This window comes from Actinia tenebrosa, unplaced genomic scaffold (genome assembly GCF_029948245.1).
Source record: "Actinia tenebrosa isolate PJP-AT-01 unplaced genomic scaffold, QUT_ActTen_1.0 PGA_scaffold12__29_contigs__length_12842862, whole genome shotgun sequence".
Lineage (NCBI taxonomy): Eukaryota > Metazoa > Cnidaria > Anthozoa > Actiniaria > Actiniidae > Actinia > Actinia tenebrosa.
Window position 1 is genome coordinate 11992905 of NW_028292572.1, and position 13195 is coordinate 12006099.

At 36.1% G+C, this 13195-nt stretch overlaps 2 protein-coding genes across 5 annotated transcripts; one reads left to right on the plus strand and one right to left on the minus strand.

Annotated features, from left to right (window-relative positions):
* Positions 1-133: 133 nt before the first annotated feature.
* LOC116295757 (uncharacterized) lies at positions 134-5824 on the plus strand. Of its 3 annotated transcripts, none has more exons than XM_031703672.2 (3): positions 134-161; positions 286-372; positions 3911-5824. In XM_031703672.2, the coding sequence occupies exon 3, from the start codon at positions 3935-3937 to the stop codon at positions 4883-4885; it is 951 nt and encodes a 316-aa protein (XP_031559532.2). In that variant the 5' UTR covers positions 134-161; positions 286-372; positions 3911-3934; the 3' UTR covers positions 4886-5824. The 3 variants fall into 3 exon arrangements, with proteins under 3 accessions (XP_031559532.2, XP_088884323.1, XP_031559530.2); XM_089028197.1 differs by lacking the exons at positions 134-161; positions 286-372 and adding an exon at positions 2846-2995 and having other exon boundaries at positions 3911-4910; positions 5588-5824; XM_031703670.2 differs by lacking the exons at positions 134-161; positions 286-372 and adding an exon at positions 2846-2995.
* Positions 5559-12451, minus strand: LOC116295748 (phosphatidylinositol 4-kinase type 2-beta). Of its 2 annotated transcripts, XM_031703658.2 has the most exons (10): positions 12379-12451; positions 10631-10886; positions 9352-9552; positions 9145-9276; positions 8483-8636; positions 8293-8369; positions 7627-7726; positions 7041-7174; positions 6755-6814; positions 5559-6422 (listed from the first exon to the last, which is right to left on the minus strand). In XM_031703658.2, exons 2-10 carry the CDS (start codon positions 10790-10792, stop codon positions 6246-6248), a joined length of 1197 nt encoding a protein of 398 aa, XP_031559518.1. In that variant the 5' UTR covers positions 10793-10886; positions 12379-12451; the 3' UTR covers positions 5559-6245. The 2 variants fall into 2 exon arrangements, with proteins under 2 accessions (XP_031559518.1, XP_031559517.1); XM_031703657.2 differs by lacking the exon at positions 12379-12451 and having other exon boundaries at positions 10631-11107.
* Between the last annotated feature and the right edge of the window lie 744 nt (positions 12452-13195).

Consider the following 13195-nt stretch of genomic DNA (forward strand, 5'->3'; position numbering starts at 1 on the left):
CTAAACATCGTCATTTATTTCGTCCCTTATCAAAAGAGACCGTTAATAAACAACTGGAAGGCGTCTCGGACATGAGGTCTACCGGAAGTAAGTTTAGTAATTAGCATACGATGTTGCCGTCGGGCGCACGCGTCGGAACCTTACGTCGTGGCGGGAAACAGGTAGGTTTGGGGGATCTTGAAAGATTCTTCTCTTATTTTTGCAATTTAAAAAGCCTGCGTATAAAAGCTGTCGGATGTTATGTGTTCTTCAATGTATAAACTTGATATATGAGTAAATATTTAGGCTTAAAATGTGTTTTGGAGGACGTCTACTGGCGAGAGCGAAGAAAACCAAGAACATGACGATGTTCGTCGCTACTAAAATAACAGGGTAAGATAAGCAAATCTTTATTTTATTTTTTACCTTGAGTGTAAAATTGATTCTTACTATAACCCTTAGAGTTTCCCATATATGATTATAATACTGAAATATGTAACTCGGTAGAAATTCGGCGTGACGACGTTCACTGCCTTCTTCAATTATAAATCTTCAGTCACAGCAATAAAATGCAAATGTTCTTGCTTGAATTAAACTCTCCCTTGATACGAAGGGTTCTACTGTTTGCCTTCATATAGCTTCGCAAAATTACCTGCGCTAAAATGTAGGGAGTTAGCCGTGTCCTAACTTCATTCAGCCCAGAGGTTGTTTCAAGGTAAAGATAAAATTTGAAGGTTTTTAAAGTATAATATATTCGCTGTGGCTAAAGCCCTGGCTAGATTTGTCCTCGATGTTTCGCAGTTTAGCAACTTCTGAAACATCGCCTTACACGCGACACCGTGATTTTGCTTCCGAATTGAAAGCAACTATATTTCTGCAGTACGTTACACTTGTTTCCCAATGTTTTCTGACAGTTTAGCACGTTTAGAAACGATTGACAAAACATGTTCAGTGGCAGATCCTGGAATTTTAGCAGGGAGGTGACTGTTACAAAGGTTGTACCAGGAATGCCAGGAAAAGGGGGAGGCATACTGAGAATAATACCGAGAAATTTAAGCAAAAAGGTGATGGCTAGATACCCCCTTTCACCACCCCTGGATCCGCTCCTGATGATTCTTGAAACATGTTTCCTCGTTATAAGCCAGGACCTATAGAGCAGTTTTCGTATGACTGTGAAAAGCTCAGTGCCATAAGCGTGACGTGCCGTGACCGTACTTTCTAGAATTTTAATTGCCTGATTTTTTCACGCGCAATATGATTGGTCTAAAAGTGCCGTGATCTTGGCGTGACCGTGTCCGCACCGTGTTTATGCCGTGTTCCGGGTATTTGATTTTCGTGCCGTGAACTTAACTAGCTTTTCACGGTCATGCGAAAACTGCTCTATGATGGCAAGAATTGTCATGCCATCCAAAACATTGAGAGAGCTGAGCCGTCGTAAAGACGTCAGGCCTAGCTCAACAATACATTAAAGTCTCTTTCTCTTCCTCGTCCTCCTCCTTTTATTCCAGTCTTCTTCTTCTCCTGTTTACTGATTCTTATAAAATATTTGATATACATAAGAGAGCAACTCGACAAAAATAACCCATGTTTTAAGCAATGTGGAATGCGGTACTCGCCTCTCAACCCGTCTAGACTCGATATTTTTATCAGTCCTAGTGATAGGCAACTCGAAAAAAATATCAAAGATAGAGTGAAGTCATTAAACCCGTGAAATAGATATTAGACTAATACACTTTAGTAGACCCTAATTCTATTGTCTTCTTTTGTGTCTATTTGACTATTACACGTTAACTAGTATTTTTTTTATTTCACGGGTTATATGCCTTCACTCTAATTCCATATATAATTTCTAGTATACTTTAGCCTGCGTCATATCCGGAATTTTCTTCGTAAACACGAAAGAAAAGGCCGGATGGAACGCAGGCTAATATACTTTGATATACCTTAAACTGTTGATATGCTTGTATATAGAATATATATATATATATATATATGTAAGGGTCAAATAAAGTTTTTGATTATGGCTGTATGATCTAGAATTCAAGTCTTTTTTTTTTTTCACGTGTAAACTTGAAAACACAAAGAAACCCTAACTAAGCCAAGAAACCCTAAATTATTCGATTTAGAGTAGCACTTGAGTTTCGAGTGTCTTGAGACCATCCTTGATTTAGTACGTCATTAGCGAGACAGTAGCGGATTTTAAAAGTATGCCCATTAGCAATGATTGGGTAGTCAACAGTGAAACTATGATGGCTATATCCTTGACATTTTCTGCGCTATTTAAGTCTAGCCGTCCAATATCACTGTGCCACTGTGAAGGTTAAACCATATCCGCCGATTGAATATGATCAACTTACTCTCATATATATATAACAATATACACCTAATTCAAAAACGTCGTGCATTGCCAAAGGCGATATGACGATGACAATGTTTTTTTAATTAGGTGTATACATAAATTTGCGCTTAATAAACTCTCCAACGATCGCTAAACGGTGATAAAGCATTATACATAATTCTTAATTTTATTTAAAACACACACACACGCACACACAAATATATAATACTGTATTAATCCAGTAAGAGCTTAGTTGAAGATGTGTGCATCGTTTTGGCTCATGACCACAGCTGATATGAGTATATCGCTAGTCTCCTTGTGAAAAATAGAGAAAAAAGACCCTGAATTTCAATGTTTTTTTCTAAATTCTTAGTATTTTCCCAGTCATTTGTTTTAGTGCTCCTTAGAGTCGCCAAGTTTCGCTTAACTGGACCGAATATAATGGCAAAAACACCCTCATGAATCATTCATTTAATGAAGCGTTTTAAAAATAAGTCCGCTATTCTTATTTGAAGCCTGAAGCGGAAAATTCAGGTCGGTGCTCATATATACTCATGCACAACACGGTGGCCTTTAATAAGTGAGTCACGAGTGAAACTTGCACAGTTGAACTTTTAACTCAGTCGTTCTTCAAAGAAATCTTGTAACATTTGCGAGTGCTAAATCGCAAACAAAATGGTAAGTTTTTCAATTTAATAAACACCGAAATATTCACAATTAATTTAATATCACTGCTTTATTAACGAAACGTATTTAAAATTTCAGTGACGTGGGCTTTATATTGATTAGTTCACAAAAAGCCGGTTGTTACGACTGCCATACATTTTTCGCGTGTAACGATTTATTTGAAAGACATCGTACGATAAATTTACGAACAAATCATGTTTTTAAATCAGTTTGCAGTCACAGTTCTACCATATATACTTTTCTATAACAAATTTTGCGAATAACTTAATCAACAAATGCCGGATGCCGGGGAGGGTACAAAATCTCAATAACTAAAACCATGAATTGGAATAAAATTTTAGCATTTACATTTAATCATTTTTATGCAGTGACCAGTGAGTGTAGTAGAATAGTTGTCGTTTCACGAATAAAACTGAGCCATCTATCTCAAACAAGTTCCTTAGACTTTAATGAACTATTTGGCAAGATCCTTAATAAACGAACCGTTGCGGGTTGGTCAAAAAGTGCGCGCATCGACTACCGATAGCCAATATAGATGACAACTGAGCGGCAGTCATCAATCCTGACATAATCAAATAAATTAGCAGTTTTCTTTAAAGCATTTTAACATCGGATTAACAGAAATTTGATTTAAACATCATGGCTGTATGTCAGAAGAGTTTCAATACAATTTCAAAGTTTACAATATTGTTTTGTTTAAATATTATTTTAACCAGAGGTGGACTGGTAATGCCTCGGTGGCGCAATGGATTATGGGAGTGAAGTGTCCCGCCATCTTGGTTACCCATAATCCTTTGCACAACGTGCTTCAAATTAAAGCGTCAACCCCTTATTTAGAAAAAACACAGGCATACCAACATAATTACATAAAACAATTATTTTTTTAACCATTTTCCGATTTTACAGATTGGCTGGGTTTGCTTTTTTCTAATGATTTCATCATCTTTGGCACCGCGTCCGAGTCCCCTCCGACTCTTGCACGAAGATCAGTGTAGCACGGTCGTGAGAATAGATTGCTTAAATAAGGAAGTTAGAAAAGAACGACTTCGTTCATCAGTTGGAGCCTCGCAACGAATTTGCGCACAGCTGACGGATTATCAATTGCTAGAAAAGGTGAAGGAAATTGGCGGGTATAACCCCCTTTATGTGGCCATTAACAAAACCGGGGCTAATAAATTCAAAGATCCAAGAACATTTGAAAGAGAGCGACCTAATGAAGGGCCAAAAGCTACCCGAGCACCATCGGATTGCAAAAACAATCCAACGCAACCACCAACGACCCTCCCGACCACAAAAGCCAGTCCGACGACGGCGAGATTCACTGAGCCTCCCACGACCACCAAAAAGCGTTCCACGCCATATTATGCGAAGCAAGATGAAGGCATGAAAGTGGCCCCATTTGAAAAGTTGATGAGAAAACTAAACGATTTGGAAGACGACGACGTGAGCCTTGTCAGGAGACTAGTCAAACGTGAAAGTAAAGTCGATAATTGTTGGTCAAAAGGAGACTATATCACTGGATCGAGGAATCGCCGCATCAACCTGTGCGGTGAATGCCGGTTGGTGACTCAGCTTGCTGGCGATGAAATGCCCCAGTTTATCAACGAAGTGGCTTGTGGACACGAAATATCAGACCTTTCAGGACAAGTGGCACATGATAACCGATGCTACGCATCATCTGGTTTGTGTGCACAGAGGGTTCTTCTATTTCCTGCCTTGAAACGTAAGGGTTACGTTAAAGATGATGGTCTTAGTGCTGAACATGGAAGAGAAATCTATGTTGAGGAATGGGCCACCTCAACCAAGAAGATTCGCGCGGGATGCAAGTGTGAGCTTTACACTAACCATGCAGAGCTACTCAAGAGCATGGAATATCTGTGAATATAAGTGAATGCTTCAGTCCAAAGTAAGACCAACTGGTTTTAAGGTTTTGTAGAGTGACTGGTGATTTAGAAATTAACAATGAAGGGTAGTTTTCTGCTAAAAATATTGTATTCTCTACTTTCACATCCCCATAATGCCTTGCATTTTTGGGGGTAACCAATCAAAAAACTGTCCCAAATTGAAAGGTTTCTTAATTGAATTTATACTATACCTGCTTTTATCTGTACAATACTGATTATCAGTTTATTCCAAGTTATTTTTGCGTGTACAGATCATGAAGAGTTTTCGTCTTACAGAAAGTGTATTGATTTACGAAAAAACGTTTAAAATTTACCTTAAACGTCTTCGAGCTTCTATCTTTTTCTGTTTTTTACTTCTTCGTTTTATCTTTGGATACCAAACGAGGTATTTTCAACATTGTCTGTTCAACCTTCAGCAAAATAAGTGGTTTTTTACCCTCTGGTTACCCCCAAAAGACGCTAAGGATTATGGGGATGTGAAAGTCAAGAATCGAGCATTATTGCGTGTATTTGTGCTATAAATGTATTCTTTGTCAACATCTTCACATTTTTATTGCATAACGTGGTGTAATCCCAGAGTATGCATGCACTTTATCAAGACAAGGTATTGATCATTGATTCAGCATATCAAATTAAATAAATACTCTTAATTTCAAAAAAATATTTTAATCCTTTTCAGAATAAGATCATCTATTTCTAAGCAACAGTTTATCCTATGAACTAGAGTGCCAGGCCAGTTCTCTCTAACGTTAACGAGGAAGGAGATAACATGAATTGGGCTTCCTGTGGTTTTCGCACGTCGCACTGACATTGAAACTACACACAACCCTACATTCTCCAATAGGTTATAGCTATTCTACTCTATTGCTGTACAATCTATGACAATAGTTTTATAAAGGCGAGTGCATTGACTTTTGACTTTAGTTACGTTAATTTAATTTCACAATTTTTCCTTGCGATAAAAAATTTGTATTTGCGAAGCTACTCACTGCAATGAATCGAAGTGCATCATGGGATATTTTGGGCCACAGCCCCTATGTATAGTAGCACTTGACTTGAAATGTTCATTTCAGAAAAAAATCAAATAACAATTAACTGCTTTTAGAAATATTCTAATTGTTCAAATAGACTATAACACCAAAACAAAAAAACTGATCATTCTAAATGTGGTAGCGTTATGTTAGCACAACATAACAATATTTCCTCTAGAAAAAAATCTTTGAAATTATGCCACCTTAATTTTTTTTTTTAAACAGATGGAAAAAAAATTCTATAAAATTTATCAACATTATAATTTCAATTGATTTATAATTAGTGAGTCTAGTTTCTCGAGGCACTCAACACCAAGAGAAAAAGGGAGGTCTGTGTTGGAAGCTTTGTGTGAATGCAGATTCACTATGATGACGGTGAAGATCTTCTCCTTCAAACCTCTTTTTTTCTACTGTTACTACTGGCATTTGTACCAGCTGGAGTGGTGACTTTTTATCCCGTAATGCTTGACTTAGGTTTAGAATCTAGAAAAGGGAATACAAAATATATAAGTAAAGAAGGTAAGAAAGAGAGAAAGAAAGAGAGAAAGAAAGAGAGAAAAAAAGGGAAAAAGAAAAGGGAAAAAGAAAAGGGAAAAAGAAAACAAAAAAAAAAAGAAAGAGAGAAGGACGGACGGAATGACAGACGGACGGAATGAATGAAGGAAGGAAGATGAACAACATTTTTCATTACATATTTTGATTCCTTTTTCTTCATCCTTCTTCCCTTTTTCTTACCACATCTCAATCCCTTGAATAATATGTCTTTTTACAACATGGAAAAGGTAAGGCTTTACCAGGATGAAAAATGCACATACCTGACCCCTTAAGACAGCAAGCTGCTTTTCATAAGTTCCTCTGTCAAACCCTTTATCTTCCTACAATCGCACAAACCAATAATATCACTAAAAATATTGAACTGCTCATTTTATGCATTCTGAAGGAATGCTACTACTTAGATGTTGTTCATTTGATTGTTCTCATTCGTTAATCTAAAGTATTCAGATGTTCATGAATATTAATTAATTTGTTTGATTACTCAACTTTTATTCTCCGTCCTACCTCTCTTCAAACATTACTTTTTCAATTCATTTATTCCCATACCTTAAACAAGTGGTACAAATCATCAGTTAAGTCTTGTACAAAGTTCATATCAGATAATTTGGGTAACACTAATTCACACACTTCATCAAGGAATGGTTCTTTAGCGTATGGTAGCCATGCCCAGTAAAAAGGATCTGAAAATACAAACACTCTTCAGTATTAGTAATGGACTACATTAAAAGAATAGACTTGTGTGTGTCAGTCATGAGGTGTAGCAGAAAGAGACAACTAACATTCTGTCTGTGATGGCTGGTATATTGATGGTTTTTCACGGTGGCCATGTTGGAGGAACTTAACAAAAGAATTGTCAATGAATTCTTTTGTTATATCCTCCAACATGGCTGCCGTGTCTTTTGTTATTTAATTCTCTTGGGAATAGTTGAAAACCATCAATTGATCACTTTAGAAAAACATTTAAACAAAAAACTGAGCAAAAACAAAAGTAAGAAAAAGAAAACAGTAAAGAAAAAAAGAAAAAAAAAAGAGACAGGAAAGGAAAGGAAAAAGGAAAGGAAAAAGGGAAGAAGAAAGAAGGAGAAAGAGAAAGTTTTAGCTACTCTAGAGGTTGTCTAGAAGTCTCACTCACAAGCCCTCCATGAGTCAGGGTGTTTATATGGAAAGGCCAGGCCATTATCAATAGCAGCAACAAAAATTTTAGGTGAATTCACGACATCCCAAGCAGCTTCCTAAAGACATGAGAAATACAGAGAATAAACACAATTACTGTGGTTTTCTATATTCTGCAAACTCAAACATTTCAATGGCTTGTTGTGAAGTTGGATTTTTACTGCTGCTAGTCAAGGACATAAAATGTGCAGACTGATTATTATTTTTTGATTGACAGCAGAAAAAACAAATTTCAGTGTGCAGCTCGAAACTACCAAGTTTGCAGAATTATATAGTTATATATATAATGTGATATAATGTTGAATAGTAATAAAGCATTATTAAATACATGAAAAAAAGAGAAAACCGCAATACGTAGAAACAACACTGAAATACAGAAAAAATATGTATAATTGAATGGTTTGTATATTTACAGGCATCTAAGCAACATTAATTTTATTGGGTCTCTCCCTTGATTCAAGGGTTCTTCAGGCTTTCTGTTTTTCCTCCGTTCACTATACCAAACCAACTATATTCCAGTTTGATCTGTATCTTAGCCATGCCTTAACTTAGGTTCAAAAAGAATTGATGGTTAAACCCTAAGTGACTCCTATAATTACATTGATTAATTACAGGAAATACTTACTCCATCTTCAGTCTTAACAGATTCGTCAACTTCTGGCGTGTTTTCATAACTAATAAGCCAGTTATCATTCCCACGATCTATAGGAGAACACAAACAATATCACCAAAAATTACTGTTTCAAAGATTTCATAGCATCCATGAGAGATAACCATGAAAATGACTGTCATAAGAGGGTTAATCAAGCCAATACCTGTATTTCTAATGATATAATCCAAGCAGACCATCTTTTGGAACTGAACAATAAAGTCATATCTTGTTGAGGTGGGAAGAGGTTCGGTTTCAAACCTTCTCAGGTGGAACTCTGCATCTTTATATCCCTCCACAAAAAGTTGAAAAGATCCAACCTATTCAAGATAAAAAAATACAAGATATGGCTCTGGCTCTCACTAGTGACACAAGCATAACATAAGCAAAAGCATTAGGATCAAAACATTCCATTTTTCTTATGCTTGTGCTTATGTACTGAATTTCCCAGTCAGGAAGTACACTCTTATGCTTATACTTATGCTTATGTGCTAGTGAGGAAAAGGCTCTAGAGCTTATAGTATTACAGAACATGAACCTTACATGTATTTTATCAAGATTTTCCCCTTTAGTGGGCCAATCCCCATATGTATTATTTTTTTCTTCCCAGTAGTAATGAAAAGATCATACAATTTCTATTCTATTCATGTTTGGTGCAGGAAAACCTTAAACAAAAATAAATAAATGGGAAGAATGAAATGAAAAATGGGAAATCTTGCTAATTCTAGAATGAGAAATGTGAAGAAATAGATAAACATTATGCCTACAGAATAATTAGAAGTATACCACACACAAGTCAATTTATGCCCTACAAATCTGCAAACAAACCTTTAGTGGTAGACCAGCTTTAACATGCTTTCCAATTGTATCAGGAAATCTTTCTGTTGCAAACTTTTTTGATCTGGCTTTGGCGAGATCAAACGCAGTATAGTTAAAGGTACTACTTGCAAGTCGAACAACCTGAAAACCAAACCATGCTCAATTAGGAGACTAATATTTTAAAACAGTTAAGACTTCTACTGACAAGTACACTACCTTGGTTCTGGGAACAACATTTAGTCCTATTTTTGTATCTACAAGGCTGGCTCCTGCTTCCGATAAATAACCTTGATTTGGTACCAAACATGTACGACCAAAACAGCAAGGACAGCACACTTTGTGACACCATTTTGTCCATTTTGGATTGAGGTGTCCATACGGCTCCTCATCTTTTGGTTTAAATACACCTATAGTTTTCTAAATAATCAAAAAATCATTGAAATTTTAACTTTAATTATAATTTTTCCTTCTAATAATATAAATTGTCTACTTCTACCAGCTGAGTTAACTGCAATCTCCAAAAGAGATCATTGGTGAACTATTTTTTCGTTGTCAATGAACTAGCAGGGCCTGGCAACTGAGTACAATGTAGATTCTAGAATACCACCATGAGTTCAACTAGTAGCATTTACGATAAATTCAAAAGATTTAAAAAATCCTATTTCATGGGTTCTCTTGGCAGAATCATGGGAACTGCTAATCAAAATATGATGTTGAATACTCAATTCTGGATGGTCAACCTTGAGTTTGTTCTGAAACTCAACTCAGCTGGTACATATTATTCTTACTATTTTTTTTGGGCCACGAGAGAGAGGGGAATATATTAATGAAAAGAGAGGAAGAGAAAAAGAAAGTGAAAGTGAAACTTGTAAAAAATATGTGAAGTCAATCTCTTTTTGCTTAAGTGATTAAACCATATATGAACAAAATAATCAATTAGACATAGTACATCAAAACATATAAAGTTAAGCTTAAATATTCCAACATTTACAATAAAAAACAACTTAACACACGTTTTATTTGTGACAAATAAAACCCTCTAATTTCAAATGGTTGAAAATGGATAATTTAAATCGTTTTTTTAAATTTTTTGTAAGACCAATTATAATGTAATTTAAAGATAAGCTTATAGACCTTTCGTATATTGCTTGTTGCACAACGACATTTGTTTGGCACTTGTTGGCAAACCCTGCTGGGCAATCAATAATAAATGCAACACAAATCTCCCAAAATAACACTTGACTCTGGCCAAAATATTCAGGGATAAAGAACAAATACGCAAATAAAATACAGAAAAATAATGAAATCACGAAATAGAAAACATTACTTAGTATGATGAGTTAAAACAAGTTTACGTAAATAAAGGAAATCGTGGATTTTTACGAATAATCATTAATGAATATTGGTATATCATTATCGAGATGAGAAATCCTACCGCGCCAGAGTATCAAACCATCTTAATAAGGAATTTTTTTCAATTTGAAATAATACTCACTCCTTCTTTATTTTTCACGAAGTAACTTCCACTTGATCCTTGGTAGATTCGTTGAGGGAGAATCCCTGCATCGATGGCTTGTTCCACTGATCGAATAATGGAGGCAAACTCAGGATCATCGATAGTGTTTGATCCATATTCAGAGTCACTACAGCTCTCCATATTCCTAGATCTACCACGTCCTAGTAGAGGTCTCTGTTCTGACGTCCTCGTATCGTATTTTTTTCCAGATCCACTGATTATAGCAGTGCTGTAACTGGAAGGATCAACGTGGTAAGGTACAGAATCAGTGCCATTAACACGACTGTCAGACACGAAATCCAACAGTTGACGCCCTGAATCTGTCGTAGACATCTAAACAATTTGTCTCAGATCTAGTTTGGGAAGTTTGGTTCAGTTTTTCACGTCATTTCATTCGCTCAAATCCCAGAAACTTTGACTATTTTTACAAGTGATTGAATCGATCATGAGTTCATAGTTCCAACACTACTGCGCATGCCTAACTCCTTATTTTGTTAGTCCGCTGATCTTAAGATCGTCATGAAAATGGAGCCGGTACCTGTTACCTTACTTCCTGCTTTACCCTCCTTCCAAGGAAAAAATATATATATAAAGAAAAAGAAAATATGGGAAACATTAGACCTTGTAGATTCGTAGCTATTGCCGAAGAATTCTTATTTTTCCTATAAAAATTAGCAAAATTAGCAGTTGTTTTGTAGTCCTCGTTTTTTTTTGCGTCTGACATTTTTAAAAAGAATATACATTATCTATTTTTTATATTTACAAAGACAACTATGGACAATACATTATTCTAGTTGGGCATGCAATTATATGTAGGCCATGGATCAAAATTAGTCAACTACTTAATGTTGATAAACACCAAGCTAAGAAATCTACACAAGACAGAAAAGTTCTAAAAGGACTACTACATCAGAACTTTGGCTCTGTGTAGACTATATAGTCCCTGCTGATCAACTTATAGTTGGAAATAGCGGAATGACACTGATACTGATACTGATTTTAAGGCTCACTTTTTCGCTAACTGCTCATGCGCGGAGCAAAATTCTAGAATCTGGGAGAAACGCAGGCTGCGGGACGAGATTGGCTATAAACAAAAAGCATTTCATATAGAACTAAAATTCATATAAAATTTCATATTTCGCAACTATCGGCAAATTATGTTCGCTCGATTGGTTGTCAGGGACAACGACATTATTAATGAAACATGTTGTTCTAGATGTCTCCATAGTATCAATGAATATTCAATTCATGAACATGAATTTATAAACATGTTACGTTAGTGTTCGGTAAAAAACATATTTCCTTACTATCTACCTCAATCTTGATCAAAGTACCATGTATATAATTTCAAGTTTCATTGAAAAGTATAAAATTCATTGCTGTGTAGCGCTCTGCAACTCGAGGACTTCTACTAGTAAATTCGTTTATGACGGAGTCATCATCCTTCACATGGCATCAGACTTAGATCAGTCATGAAAGAGAAATTTATTCATCATTTCTTTCTCTAAAGAGAATTTCGACTTTTCGGTTACTATTTTAAGCTCCGTCTGTGCCGAATCTGATTGTAATATTCCATCCATCATCTCCATTTATAAAAATCACTATGACTATCCAGTGATTTTTTTCATCCATAAATACAATCAAGAATCGTCAACATAACAGGGCATAACACTACTATTCCGACCAAAATTCTAATCTCTTCAGACTGATTTAGGAATACGACTCACCTGTTTACTTCTATCAACTGTTGCTAATTTGAGAGCAGATTTTTGCAGTAGGGGGCGCAGAAATGGTCAGTAGTGACGTGTAGCCATATACAGCATAAATTAAAGTGCGACGAAAGCGTGACTTCGTCGGTAACAGCATTCCAGACGGTCTAACAAAGTTCCCACTTGGGAACTCTTTTGTGTATATCTCCTAGCGCCGGCGCGTGAGCTAAAAAATGTGATGCCAGTGGTCGGGTACGCTAGTATGCGGTGAGTGTTGTACTTTGGCCGTCTGAAAACATAAACTGTGCGGATAACCATAGGTTAGTATATGATGAGTTAATCTGGAGCTTAACGATTTTTAAATTTCGATTATTCCCGCCCCCTCGTTGAAAAATTTATATTTTTTGCCATTTTCCCTTTTCTCAGTGAATTAATTCCAGATACGCCGGATTTGTAGAAGTATATGTATATGTAAATCTGTTTACAGTCAGTAGAAAATAATCCAGTTTTATAAAGGATTAATTTATTGCACAAGGTTCTAACACAACATTTTCAAAATCGACCGAGATTTTACTAATATATATATTTTCGTATTTCCACTAGTTTCTGAAAGTCTCCTCACACGGGATTCGGACAATATCAGGAGCCTGGCCAGTACAATCGACAGCGAAAGGGCTGGACCCTTGTGCAATGATCTCGTTTCTTATTCCAAGAAAATGTACCCAGAGTCCTCCAGCGCTTACGCCTTCCTGCGCATGCTTTGTCGTCAGTGCAAGCCCGCTGACCGAAAAGCCATAAGACACGTGATTGCAAGGTTTTGATTTTTTACTTTTAG